Source organism: Cydia fagiglandana, chromosome 12, assembly GCF_963556715.1.
Source record: "Cydia fagiglandana chromosome 12, ilCydFagi1.1, whole genome shotgun sequence".
NCBI lineage: Eukaryota > Metazoa > Arthropoda > Insecta > Lepidoptera > Tortricidae > Cydia > Cydia fagiglandana.
In genome coordinates this window covers 2,635,108-2,649,135 of record NC_085943.1, presented here as the reverse complement: position 1 = coordinate 2,649,135, position 14,028 = coordinate 2,635,108, and the positions used below count along the sequence as shown (strand labels likewise).

At 39.9% G+C, this 14,028-nt stretch overlaps 1 protein-coding gene across 1 annotated transcript; it reads left to right on the top strand.

Moving 5' to 3' along the window:
- The first annotated feature begins 5,028 nt into the window (after nucleotides 1-5,028).
- On the top strand, nucleotides 5,029-12,328 carry LOC134669375 (proteasome subunit beta type-3). The gene is made up of 5 exons (XM_063526895.1): nucleotides 5,029-5,178; nucleotides 5,456-5,661; nucleotides 6,214-6,382; nucleotides 6,737-6,865; nucleotides 12,165-12,328. The coding sequence occupies exons 1-5, from the start codon at nucleotides 5,176-5,178 to the stop codon at nucleotides 12,273-12,275; spliced, it is 618 nt and encodes a 205-aa protein (XP_063382965.1). The 5' UTR covers nucleotides 5,029-5,175; the 3' UTR covers nucleotides 12,276-12,328.
- The last annotated feature ends 1,700 nt before the right edge of the window (nucleotides 12,329-14,028 follow it).

The following is a 14,028-nucleotide window of genomic DNA, read 5'->3' as shown; positions in this document are numbered from 1 at the left end:
GCTGAAGTCGCATTGGGCCGAAAGTCCGAAGCATCCAGGAGGTCAGTTCTAAACACAGGTAATTAATACAAGTGTCTAAATGCGAAGGCCGGAGGCCGAGCTCCGCGTAGGGCCGAAGGCCCGACGCCTGCAAGATGTCAGTGGTTAAACACAGAACTGACAGCCTGGACGCTTCGGGCCTTCGGCCCTACGCGGAGCTCGGCCTTCGGCCTTCGCATTTAGATACTTATACTATTGTTCTGTGTTTAAGTACTAACATCCTGGACGCTTCGGGCCTTCGGCCCTACGCGGAGCTCGGCCTTCGGCTTTCGCATTTAGACACTTGTACTATTGTTCTGTGTTAAAGCACTGACATCCTGGACGCTTCGGGCCTTCGGGCTACGCGGAGGTCGGCCTTTGGCCTTCACATTTAGACACTTGTACTATTGCTCTGTGCTAAAGCGATGACATTTTGCTAAAGCTCGGCCTTCGGCCTTCGCACTTAGACACTTTGTACTATTGTTCTGTGTGTGTAGTTGAATACGGTACCCTAAAAACAGGCAAACAACCTCTGTAAAAAGTAACGATGCGAGCGGTACGGCTACCATCAGTTTGGCATTGACATAAACGCTATCGTGGGCGTGAACGTAATTTACTTTCTATGCATCTCGCTCGTACTGACATATTAGTGCGAAAGAGATATACCTATAGGAAGTAAATTACGTTCACGATATCGTTTATGTCAATGCCAAACTGATGGTAGCCGTACGGAACACTAAATGCCTCGAGCTATCTCGGACTTGGCCAAATTATTATTCCATAAATTTTAACCCGACCACAGTTTCATTCATTCATATAAGACCCTTTCCCTTTCGAAAGTCGGTTAACATAGTAAGCAAGTTTTTCAAAAACGAATGTGGGTTCGTTTCGGAATACGATAGTGTTTTGACCCTACAATAGAACGTACGGATCCGGTCACCTACGGCCACTTCCTTCTACGGCCATCGTGGAAATTTCTACATCGGCCATATCCCTGTTCGGTCTTTTCCTACTACGGCCATTTCCCCAAAGGACCACAATGCAGATTCCTACTACGGCCATTTCCCCAAAGGACCACAATGCAGATTCCTACTACGGCCATTTCCCCAAAGGACCACAATGCAGATTCCTACTAAGGCCATTTCCCCGAAAGACCACTGTGCAAATTCCTAGTTCAGCCGTTTCCCCGAAAGACCATAAGACGGAGAGCCGGCATACCAGTCACTACCTCATCGGGTAGCAAGATTCGGCTCCTATATAAGTTATTATTTTTTTGTAACCTAATAAGCCAAACCTGGAGCTTTCGGAATCCGGCCTGATCAAAGGGTACCAAAATAGGGGTCGTCTGATTTACCTCATCTCCGGTAGCAAGGTGAGAGTTATACCAAAATGAAAGTACTAATCTTCCGGTACATAAAAAAATATAAATATAAACCTGGAGTATTCTAAATTCAGCCTACTTTAGTGGTTCGATTCAAAACACCTTAGGAATGCCCCCGAAAGATGGTTCAAATGACATAAACAGTTTTCATTTGACAGTATTTAGGGTACATCGCCAATTACTAGCGACCCCCCAATTACTGGCCACTTAATTTGATTTCTATTTATAGGTGAACAAAGTTCATTTTAGTATATAAGGTACGAAAATCCAATTATTAGCCAGTTTTCAATTACTGGCCACCTATTCCAAAAATGAATTCTATTTACAGATAAATAAAACTCATTTTCAGTATAAGGAAAATGGCCAGTAACTGAAATTTATCCACAACCCACTCGTTCAATAACTGGCCGCCTCTTACAAAAATGAGTTCTATTCACCTATACACAGAATTCATTTTAGTATAGGTGGCCAGTAATTGAAAACTGGCTAATAATTGGCGATGTACCCTACCATAAAATGCAAAATATTAAAGGCTGCAACACAAACCGATCACTTTAACGATTTTGCTTAATTTTTTGGTTACATAAAGACTTAAATAAATGGGCACGGATGGTTCCGCACCATAGACTATACAACAACATTAGCCATGGTTAAGAAAAAGCAGTAAAAAAAGGTTTATTTTATGGAAGCATCCAATATTTATTTATTTTTATTTTTAGTAATAAGGCCATACGAACCCGCGGGCAAATGCTAGTTTCAACAAAAACTCTGACATAGTGGACTGTGATTATTGTATTCTAATGAATCAGGGTTACAATATGTATAAGTAAATTATACAAATGGTATAGTAAATGTATATATTATTATTGAAATAAAATTAAAATAAGGAACAGAAAACATAAAACACTCGTTACTACTTATTAACTTAACTTTTTAGTTTCCACTTCGTTACAATACACGTTCCACTTAAATTGAATAATTGCTTATATCTAGGTCGTCTATTCTTTCTTTTGCTTTAAAAGCAGTCTCCAATAAATGACTTTATTTAAAAATGAGTTTTCAGAAATTTCTGAATTGTCCAGTTTTTGTAGAAGCCTCTTATATTTACGATCGAAATCAATGATATCTTGCCTTCTATTCTTTTTATTTTGGAATATATGTTGCAATATTTTGTTTTCGCTTCGTCTAGCTTCATTTTTTAAACATTTCAAAAACAGAAATATATTGGGTGTTTTTGGTAGCATTGAGTTCAGACGATGATGCCATCCCTCGATGGCATTATTTGTGCGAAAAAACTTATCTGTCGAACAGCAAAACGTGTCAATCGTAACTTTTTTGAACCAGAAACTTTCAAAGTACTTTTTGAATTTTTTTACTATCGGCGTTTGAGGGTGGTCTTGTATAATGGCCAGCAACGTCTTTTTTATTTTGTTTGCCGGCAGATATGCCAAATGAGCAGCTTTTCTGGTCAACGTGCGTCCATGCGGCGTTCTCTTGAGCTTAAGTTTCCTGGATTTTTTCCATACTGCAGTGCTGTAGTGGAATTGACAGCCTGTTATTAATGCGTGTGGGAAAACTTCACGAACGCTATTCAGTATGCCTAACTCGTAGTCACATTTGAATTGGACTATATTCACAAAAAGCTTTTCTTGCACTAAACGAAAAAATCGGGTGTATGTTTTTTTTTCTTTATTCGGTAGTAATCCGTAGACCACAGGAACTATATTAACTGTATTTTCACTCGAGTTACTGTCTAGGTGGAGAGCAAATAACTGAAAGAAAGGATGTGGAGCTGCGTGGAATGTGCCGTCTGCGTAATAAGAACCGTCGAGGTTTTTTATTAGGTCTCTGCACATGACAGTGGCAAAAATTAATATTTTGTCGTCAATGCCATCTTCGCACACTAAGAAATCGTCAGCAAGTGTACCTGTAATGTGAACGTCTTCTAACTTTCTGAAGCTCAGTCGATCCGTATGTAAAAATCTTTTCCGGGCGGCGTACAATCCGTTTTTTATTGAGGAAAAGTGGGGAATGTGTTTTGCGAACTTTCGTCCCTTCTTGTTTATCAATCTTTCAACGTGAGTTTCATAGATCTGTTGTACAGATGTGAAGTTGGTACATACCTCCTTCTTACAGTCATCTAATAACATTTCGATTTCCTTTTTTACATAATTAGGCCTGCACTGATGCTGTTTATTATTTTCTCGCAATACATTTTTTCCTTTAGAATCGATAGAAATAGAAGCATAACAATTGTCTTTGTCTGAACAACGCCACAAAGTTGTATGATTTTTATTTTTCTTACCCGTGCGTAAATTATAACGGTACCCTTTGTAAAACGCTATAGGTTTACCTCTACGGCTTGTAGTGAATTGGAGTTCGTCCATTTTAATTCAGTACTTTCGGGTCCCTTTCACGGATTTAAACACTATTCATATTAAATCATAATATTCACACTACTTATTACTACTGCTTGACATAATGAATAAACAAATAAATAACGACAATTTTCCATATAATTCCAAAGTAGAAAGTCTAAGTGGCCAGTTATCACATCATTCAAGTAGGCGACAACGAATAGGTAGATTAGGTAGTAATTAATAGTTGTACAGTCAGCAGCAAAAGTGGGTGAGGTGTTCAGAATGAAGTCAACACGCCTTTATTGTCTAGAGAAAAAGAACGCGTGTAGATCAATTTGCACACCTGGGGCCCGTTTCTCAAAAGCTTATAACTTTTATTACAAGCGGAAGTCTCTTTTTAACTTTATTCGTTAGAAAGAGACTACCGCTTGTAATACAAGTTACAAGCTTTCGAGAAACGGGCACCTGAACCGCTTAGCTACTTCTGCTGCTGACTGTACCGTGAATAATGCTTGATAATATTTATTTATTTAATCTTTATTCTGAAAAATCATAAAGCATAAAAGGCAGATCTAATGCCTGAAGGTATTATTTTCCAGTGAAACCTTAAGGCAGAAACAATAAAGGTACATACATACATATTTTAACTCTTCACCCTAATTTTGTCATCCTTGATGGCAACGGTAGGAGGGTAAGGGGTAATGAGAAGAAGACAGGCTTTTCAAGGAATGTGGGTGCAGGCTATAGAAAAGTGGGCATTCAAGGAAAGGAAAGCAAAGAAGGAATGAAGGAGGGATGAGAAGGTGGGAGTAGGGGGAGAGGGGTAGAGTGGCCGTAGTTGACGAATCCAAAGTGGTCATATGGAGAAGTGGGTGTACAAGGAAGCCGATAGACAAGTGGCCGTTTAAGGAAATGGCCGATGGATGGTCATATGGGGAAGTGGCCGTACAAGGAAGCCGATAGACAAGTGGCCGTTCAAGGAAATGGCCGATAGATGAAATGGCCGGTCACGGGAAGTGGCCGGTCACAAAAAGTGGCCGTAGGTGACCGGATCCGAACGTACTACACAAAGTACTACACCTCAGACATGACATACGTAGTATCTTCTTAGTAGTTTGTGGACATGACCACCTCAGACCTAAGTATTTATAATATGCTTACAGCCTTACACGATCATAAACCTTCCTTTTGGCGTTGCAGTCGGATAAAGAACTTTAACTCGGTATAAGTTGGTTATAATAAAATACATGGAAACATGAAACATGGTGAAACGAAACGCAAGAAACAGACAGTTTATGATTATCTGTGGTCGTTTTTGTCGCCGAATGATATGTCATTTTCGAGTCCCGCAAATCGCTTCAAGTTTGAGTAACATAATTCATTTTAAAAACAAAACGTAGTGTAAAACAATAAAAAATGGTAAGAATATCTATATAAAAGGTGTAAACTGTATATTAATATCAGTAATTCGAAAGAATCGTATTTTTCTACTGTACCGGTTGTGGTTATGTTAGCGTCATTACAATGCAAGATTGGTTCTAAACATTTTTATAATTCAACAAAATCCAGTCCTTGTCTTGATTTCCAGTGTTCTTCAGTTACTTTAGAGCGCCCTAAATATATAAATCTTAAAAATAAAGCTTACACTACCAAAAGAACTAGGTAATATATGAAATTATATTTTTCGATTCCGTAGTCGATTTTGGCGTACAACGGAGGTGCTGTAGTAGCGATGAAGGGGCAGGACTGCGTGGCCATCGCCACAGACAAGCGCTACGGTATCCAGGCACAGACCGTATCCACAAACTTCCCGAAGGTGCAGCGGATGGGCCCCACACTGTTTGTGGGCCTGCCGGGGCTTGCTACTGACACACAGACCGTGTTTCAGAGGCTAAAGTTTAGGTAAATTTTGTTTAAAATGATGTTTCATTTTACTGACATGCTGCGCTGCTACATTTTTGTCATATAAGATGGGTACTTATTTTACAATAATATGTTACTGTCACAAAAATGTGTGTTTAGTTAATTTATGTCCTTAAGCCTAGATACAAAAAAGGCAATGAATAACCAATTTACTACTCAATCATCTTTTACAATCGGCTTTTGTACTGCAGATTAGTTGTATAAACTGTAATAATCAAATTATCACTAATATCTCCAAGATATTATAAATAAAAGACATTATAACTAAAAGAATCCATTTAATTGAGGATCTCTTTCTTCAAGTTGGTAAAAAAAGGAATATCATCGTAAAATACACAATTCTATTATCTGTTAAGCCCTTTTAAGTTAAAGCATGTCTCATAGCTCAGTGTGCCGCTTGGCGAAGGCCTCCTCCAGCTCTTTCCATTGGGGTCTGTTGTGGGCCAGTCTTCTCCAGTTCGGGCCAGCTGTGAGTTCCGTATGCAACCTCTTGGGTACCAATCCGTTAATTATGTAATATTAACATTCCAGAATGAACCTGTACGAGCTGAAAGAGAACAGGGTAATGAGCCCCAAAACATTCTCCGCCATGCTGTCCAACCTGCTGTACGAGAGGCGCTTCGGGCCCTACTTCATCGAACCTGTCATTGCCGGACTGGACCCCTACACTTCCAAACCTTATGTGTGCAATATGGATGTGGTGAGTGGTATACAGGCCCTTTCTCTGTAACCAATATTTATACTCTGTAAAGAATATTCCTCATAGTAAACAGAGAATGTCTTGTGAATGGCACAACTACTGGCTACTTGCTAAATTAGTTTAATCTTTAAACCGCTGTAGACTAATATTATAAGACATACAAAATCTGTCTGATAAATAAGATAAAACTTCATACTTCCAGCAACCCGAGCACCCTCAATGAAAAATTCTATGGTGGTTAAAAGGTTAATTATTGCCTACAGTTAGGTCTATTTGAAAGACCCATATTATTGTAACTTTGACTCAAAAGCCTGACTTGGTTTCTATATTGTAACCAAAAAAGTAACATTTCAGATTGGTTGCCCGAATGAGCCGGAAGATTTCGCAGTGTCGGGTACTTGCGCGGAGCAGCTGTATGGTATGTGTGAAGCCCTGTGGGAACCCAACCTCAAGCCGGATGAGCTGTTTGAGACCATCTCACAGGTATGCTATACTGCAAAACTTAATTCAAGACCAAAAAAAGTTGAAAATGTTGCCACTTTTTTACTAGCGCGTCTTGTATTTATGTTTCAATTTCAATTTCAAAGCCTTTAATTTCGAGCATACAGTTAATAATAATATTTAGTACAGTTTTCGTTATTTGTTCATGTGTTTGCAGCAACCGTCGGCTCGACGTGTCCTTTTGACACAAAGGCCTCCTCCAATGCCTTCCATGTCTCTCTGTCTCTAGCTAGTCGTGTCCATAGTGGACCCGCAGTTTTCCTTAGATCATCTGACCATCTTTTGTATTGTCTGCCTCTTTTCCTTTTTGTGTTGTCTCGTGGGGTCCACACAGTCAGTATGTTTGACCAATTCTGCTTTTCCCTGAGCATGTGGCCCGCCCACTTCCATTTTAGAGATTTTGATTTTAGAGTAACATCTTCTAATTTTGTGATCTCTCTTATTTCCGTCGCCCGTTTTCTGTCTCTTTTTGTGTACCCTAACATGCTTCTCTCCATTCCCCTCTGGCATGTTATTAGTTTTTGTGTCATTTTTAGTGTTCCGTACAAAACTTTGTTTACGGAACACTTATGGGATCACTTCGGTCTTGCAAATCAGTTAAATACGTTTTTCTCAGAGACCGTTTGACATAGATACCTAAAATTTGGAACAGTTATAGCAATTACCACCACTCATATTGTGAATAAGTCAAAACTGCTTATTTCTTATTAAAGGGGGAAATTTAGGGGGTTGAGAGGGGTAGGCTGAAACTTTTTTCATTTGTAAGAATCGTGTGGGGTACCATTAGAAAGCTTGCAAAAAATTGAGTCGATGGACTGATTTTGACTTCATTTTAGACTGCAATAGTTTCGTCAAAAAATGCATTTAAAGTTGCAAGTTTTCATACAAAAATTTTCACCTCTGTCCTGGCGATTTTCGCGAAAACTATAGCTAACAGGCAGCTGACCAGTCAATACCCAACTTAAAGAAGCATGGAGACGGCGGGAAAATTATCAGCTTAACTTTATCTTTATTAGTTTTTCAACTGCAGCTTGACCTTTGGTTGCTTAGGGCTAGCTAACTGATGCTTACACTGGTCAATTCATATTAGGCGAGAAACATCCTTAGTTAAAACTTTGGCATTGAAATTTATGACTTATGTCTTTAACATAAAGTTTAATTCTGCTTGCTTATTTTTGTGGGATATTTAATTTTATCTTAATAGCCTACTATAAGTATGAGAGAGATCTACAAAATACGACCTTATTATATTGCAAATAAGTTTCAATTTCGAACGGGCTTTCCAAGCAATGGACTAGCATCTCAAAAATCTGAAAAATTCAAATTAAGAATTCCGTTCTTGACTGTCGTTGTGTTTTTTTTTCCACAATAGGACACATAGAGTTAGTAAGGCGTATAGAGATAATAAAGTCATTTAATATTTATGAACAGCTTTGGCCTCATGTATAGATTTTATTGAGAGTATCTGATTCGTCGAAACAATATACACAATATTCCTTTTCATTAAGTACCATTACATTTCTGTATTAATTGTATAATTATAATATCTATTAATTATATTCAGTACTTATGTATATTTTTGAACGGATCGGTGAGCAACAAGATTCAGGGCTATAACCGCGAAAATAGAAGTTCGCAAATTGCGAGCATTTTTCTCTGTCACTCTAATTACGCCTTCATTGGAGTAAAAGAGAAAGATCCCCGCAAATTGCGAATTTCGGTTTACGCGGTAGCCCCTCAGTCCTGTTGCGGACAATTGCGGAAAAATGTGACAAATCACAATTTAAAAATCGCTGCGATTTTTTTGTCGCATATGCGCGCACTTACATATAAACACATACGTTGCATTTCTGCGACAAAATTATCGCAGGACAAAAAATCGTGGTGCGCGCTTGGCCTTACTCTAAATCATTATAATACATCAAGCATTCGCGAGATGCTCGACTTCGGTATTCAAACACAAAGCAATAGTACAAGAATCTAACTAAATGTAAAGGCCGAAGGAGCGATTCGAAGATCCGAAGTGTCCGACAGACGCGCGCCTCCCGTAACTTTTCCAAGTATTTTTAAGTACAAGTGTCTAAGTCGCAAAATCCAAAGGCTGAAGTCGCATTGGGCCGAAAGTCCGAAGCATCCAGGAGGTCAGTTCTAAACACAGGTAATTAATACAAGTGTCTAAATGCGAAGGCCGGAGGCCGAGCTCCGCGTAGGGCCGAAGGCCCGACGCCTGCAAGATGTCAGTGGTTAAACACAGAACTGACAGCCTGGACGCTTCGGGCCTTCGGCCCTACGCGGAGCTCGGCCTTCGGCCTTCGCATTTAGATACTTATACTATTGTTCTGTGTTTAAGTACTAACATCCTGGACGCTTCGGGCCTTCGGCCCTACGCGGAGCTCGGCCTTCGGCTTTCGCATTTAGACACTTGTACTATTGTTCTGTGTTAAAGCACTGACATCCTGGACGCTTCGGGCCTTCGGGCTACGCGGAGGTCGGCCTTTGGCCTTCACATTTAGACACTTGTACTATTGCTCTGTGCTAAAGCGATGACATTTTGCTAAAGCTCGGCCTTCGGCCTTCGCACTTAGACACTTTGTACTATTGTTCTGTGTGTGTAGTTGAATACGGTACCCTAAAAACAGGCAAACAACCTCTGTAAAAAGTAACGATGCGAGCGGTACGGCTACCATCAGTTTGGCATTGACATAAACGCTATCGTGGGCGTGAACGTAATTTACTTTCTATGCATCTCGCTCGTACTGACATATTAGTGCGAAAGAGATATACCTATAGGAAGTAAATTACGTTCACGATATCGTTTATGTCAATGCCAAACTGATGGTAGCCGTACGGAACACTAAATGCCTCGAGCTATCTCGGACTTGGCCAAATTATTTCTGTTGCGGCCCAGGTTTGGCATCCGTATGTTAGTATAGGCAATATACACATATTGAAAACTTTTCTTTTTATTGAGATGCGGTAATCTTTATTTTTCATGATGGTTTTTAGGGACCAGAACCTGTTCCATGCATTTGTGACCCTTCTGTTCATTTCTTGTTGCATTTGATCAGACATAGAGATGAGTTGGCCCAAGTAAATGTATGATTTTACCCATTCAATGTCTTCCCCGTCCACTGTGATTGGTACTTCCATTCTGTTGGTCATAATTTTAGTTTTGCTTTTATTTATTGTTAGGCCAACCTCTCTGCTCCTGCTTGTTAGGTCTTGCAGCATGTGTCTTAGGGACTCTGGATCGTTAGTCATGAGCACTATGTCATCCGCGAATCTCAAGTGATTAAGTTTCTTGCCGTTTACATTTATGCCTAAATCGGTCCAATCAAGTTTTTTAAATACTTCTTCCAGCACGCAAATGAAAATTTTTGGTGAGAGTGGATCGCCTTGTCTGACTCCTCGTTTGACAGGGAACTCTTCTCCTAGCGACTCTAGTTTGACTTGGGCGGAGCTGTTACTGTACACGTTCTTTATTAGTTGTATGTATTTTCTCTCAACACCCTGGTTTGCTAGGGCTTGCCAGATGTGGTTATGTTCCAGAGAGTCGAATGCCTTGTTGAAGTCGACGAATGCTAGGTATAAGGGTTGTCCATACTCTTGGCACTTCTCGATGGTTTGTTTCAATGTATGCATATGGTCCACTGTTGAGAAACCCGATCTAAATCCTGCCTGTTCAATAGGCTGCTGTTCCTCCAAGTTCTTTGTGATGCGGTTTAATATTATTTTTGCGAATATTTTATAGATGTTAGACATTAGACTGATGGGGCGGTAGTTGTTGATGTCATCTTGGTCACCCTTTTTGTGAATTAGTATTATGTTGCTTGTGGTCCACTGTATTGGAATTTCCTCTGTCTTCATAGTCATATTAAAGAGTGCCGTTAGTCTTTGTAGGATGTCAGCTAACCTTGACTTTATTAATTCGTTGGTAATACCATCAGGTCCCGGGGCTTTATCGTTTTTTTGTGTTCTAACTGCAAGTTCAACTTCTGTTTCTAGTATGGGCGGGATGACTTCATCGTTGATATCATCGTTGATATTTATGTAAAAATAAGTAAATAAAATTAAGTACTTTTTTGAATCGTAGGAGTAAAATTACTAATAAATAAATAATAATCTTAGCGTGATTATTTATCAAAATGAATTTACTATTTAACAAACAAATTATTGCAGTGGCAACATTGTCTTACTTTTTTTGGTCTTGAATTACGTTTTGCAGTTTAGCTTTTTACCCCTTACCGCATACGAGTATGGTGCCATATATGGCATGGCCGTTGTCATATTCTACTCTATTGACAGCTAATTGGGCCGTAGCCGCGCCGGGCAGTTGACATCTTTGGCGTACACGGGGTTAATAGAGCGATGGGCCGAGGTCCCAGAGCCGCAAGCTTCCTTGGACTCTTGTCTAAGAGGTGATTAAGAGAATAAGAGCCACCCCACACTAGCGTCGGCTTCTAGTCAACGTCTATGGCTGCTGCTCGACGCAACGTTGGCGCAACTGCGCAGCGACGCCATTTCCATAGAGTTTACTAGACGCCGACACACGGGAAACGCTAGTGAGGGGCGGTCTCTCGCCCACAGACAAGACATCCTCGAGACTGAACTATGCTCAGTACTACCGTATGCGTACTACTATGTAGCGCTACCCGCTCTGCCACAAATACCTTTCTACTACTCCATTATTAATGGCGTAGCTTTACTCCATTTTCGAGTCAAATGTCTTTGTTTGACGCCCAAATGTTTTTGAACGGACCAATCACGGCACGGGACTCTCTCACCTCGTCCCCCGCACCCCAGTATTTTTGGCAGCATCGGTTTTATGAAATAATTGCTCTAAACTCCGTCTAGAGCAGCGGTCGGCAACCAGCGGCCCGCGAGCCTCCCTGGCTATTTTTTATGTAATATCAGGCGCGGCTCACTCCGCGATTTCGTCGCTCTGCTACAGGTAGCTAAAACTCCATCCGTTCGGCCCCAATTTTGGGGTTTGCCATAAGCCGCGCGTGGCGCTGTCTCCACCTAGCGGCCATATCTGTGCTGATGGTGACAGACGCGTTTTGTTAGAGAGTGAGTCTTCTGTACCTAGTACTATTATTTATTCTGTGGTAATATTGACAAGTGACAATGTCTGATAGTCATAAATATTAACAAAGTGTGGCCCGCGTCCACTTCGTTAACCACTATGTGGCCCTTGGCTGCTAAAAGGTTGCCCGCCGCTGGTCTAGAGGATTCCTAGTCTATGCTCTCGCCTAAACCTGTGATTTCCTTTCTCGTCCAGGCGCTGGTGAACGCGGCGGATCGCGACGCCATCTCAGGCTGGGGCGCTGTCGTATACATCATCGAAAAGGACAAGATTACCGAGAAGCACGTCAAGACGAGGATGGACTAGTTATACTATTGCACACTTCTCTATATACATTTATTAATAAACTATGAAAATCTCATTGCATTTAACCATTTATAACCTGACTAAACTGTTATTAAGTCAATTTTACCAGCTAACATCAGTGGGGAGACACTCCTGACTTCGGTCGAACTCGGCTCCGTTCGGCTCAGCATTGCTCAAAGCAATTATTAGGGTTGGCACCACTTGACTTCCTTGTGCGTGCACGACTACAGATAAGATAATCACTTGAATTTTGACAACCCTAAATAGCCGAAAGGGATAGTGCTATATATTAGAAAGGGATAGCATGATTCGACCCTTCAGCCGATGAGTCGACCAATTCATCGCTGTCAAACTTCGGGTTTGTAGGAAGTGTCCTTTCTGTACGGTAGTACTATTATTTCTTCTGTGCTAACATGAGGAAACGACTCAAAATAAGCATCAGCTTATAACACCTATATACCTCGGCACTAATGCAGAAGATTTGTTACGGCAAGCCACATAGGGAAGAGATAGGTGGAATCGTGAAATTAATAAAACACAAATATTGCAGAAACTTTATAAACCGAATATTTAAAAAATTAAGTTTTTTAATTTTTCATACACATTTGTTTTTACAAGGAGACTAGAGAATTAACATTTTCAATCGTGTTGCTTGCCGAGAATTCGGTAGCGAAGCTATCTTAAATATTATATGCCTTAAAGTGGTGTCCGTCACCCAACAAACAAAATATAACCTATACAACTAAAATAAGGTCATTAATAATATACGATTCACATCAAACTAGACCGAGATGTTATTTAGGTACAGTCATGTGCAAAAATATGGGCGTAGACAACTTACTCAAAAATATGTCCCATAATTGTGTCGCTTAACTTCAAACTCGGGTAAATCCATTGGACCCTCTCAGCAAATATCTACCCTATTACGTTTTCTTAATACCAAAATCGCATAATCTGACAGATGGATTTACCCGAGTTTGAAGTTAAGCGACTCAATTCTTAAATTTCTGACATAAGAGCTATGGGACATATTTTTGAGATGATTTGTGCACCCATATTTTTTCAGTTGACTGTACATAAGTAAAAGATTTTTCAATCGGCTTTGCATTCTGCGTCGATAGGTATGGGGACACCCTTACTCAAAGTAATTTGAACCTTCTAAACACTGTACTTACGTTCTATATTTAAATGTCTATGATCGCAAGCAAGCGGCGCGGTGCCATTTAAAAATGAAACGTATGTATTGTACAGAAAGTTCAAACTCCTTTGATTTTAACAAAAGGCGCTCTAATTAATGTTTGTCATGTGAATCGTACTTTAAGACTGTTTCCACAAGACAATGTAAAATTAATCGCGTGGAAACACGAGCTAACAGATGTTCTAAAATGCATTGCTTTAGCAACTAGTTTTTAGTTATAATTACATTATAAATTGTCCATAATTATGGACAGTCCGACACTTATTTGCATTACTTGTACATATGTACACTCAGCTGCAAAAGTGCATACGTACCTACTTTATGAATTAATTCCATTCATAAAAAAGTGGTTAGCACTTTTGCAACTCATTGTACGTGTAACTAAATATAGTTTCTAGGACCAACAATTTTGTCTAAATAAAATCTTATTTTCAATTTTTTTGACAGATTTTGAACCTTCCTACTACCGTTATACGGTTCAACATTTCGGTTATTTACTTGTTTAGTTGCTTAAAAGACCACCAGCATTTTAAAACACCTTTAAAAAACCCAGCT

What these genes read in the sequence shown, in the direction of transcription:
- LOC134669375 (XM_063526895.1), top strand. An exon ending in TTTCAGAGGCTAAAGTTTAG is followed by an intron (nt 5,662 to 6,213) that starts GTAAATTTTGTT and finishes TTAACATTCCAG; the next exon opens with AATGAACCTGTACGAGCTGA. An exon ending in TGTTTGAGACCATCTCACAG is followed by an intron (nt 6,866 to 12,164) that starts GTATGCTATACT and finishes TTTCTCGTCCAG; the next exon opens with GCGCTGGTGAACGCGGCGGA.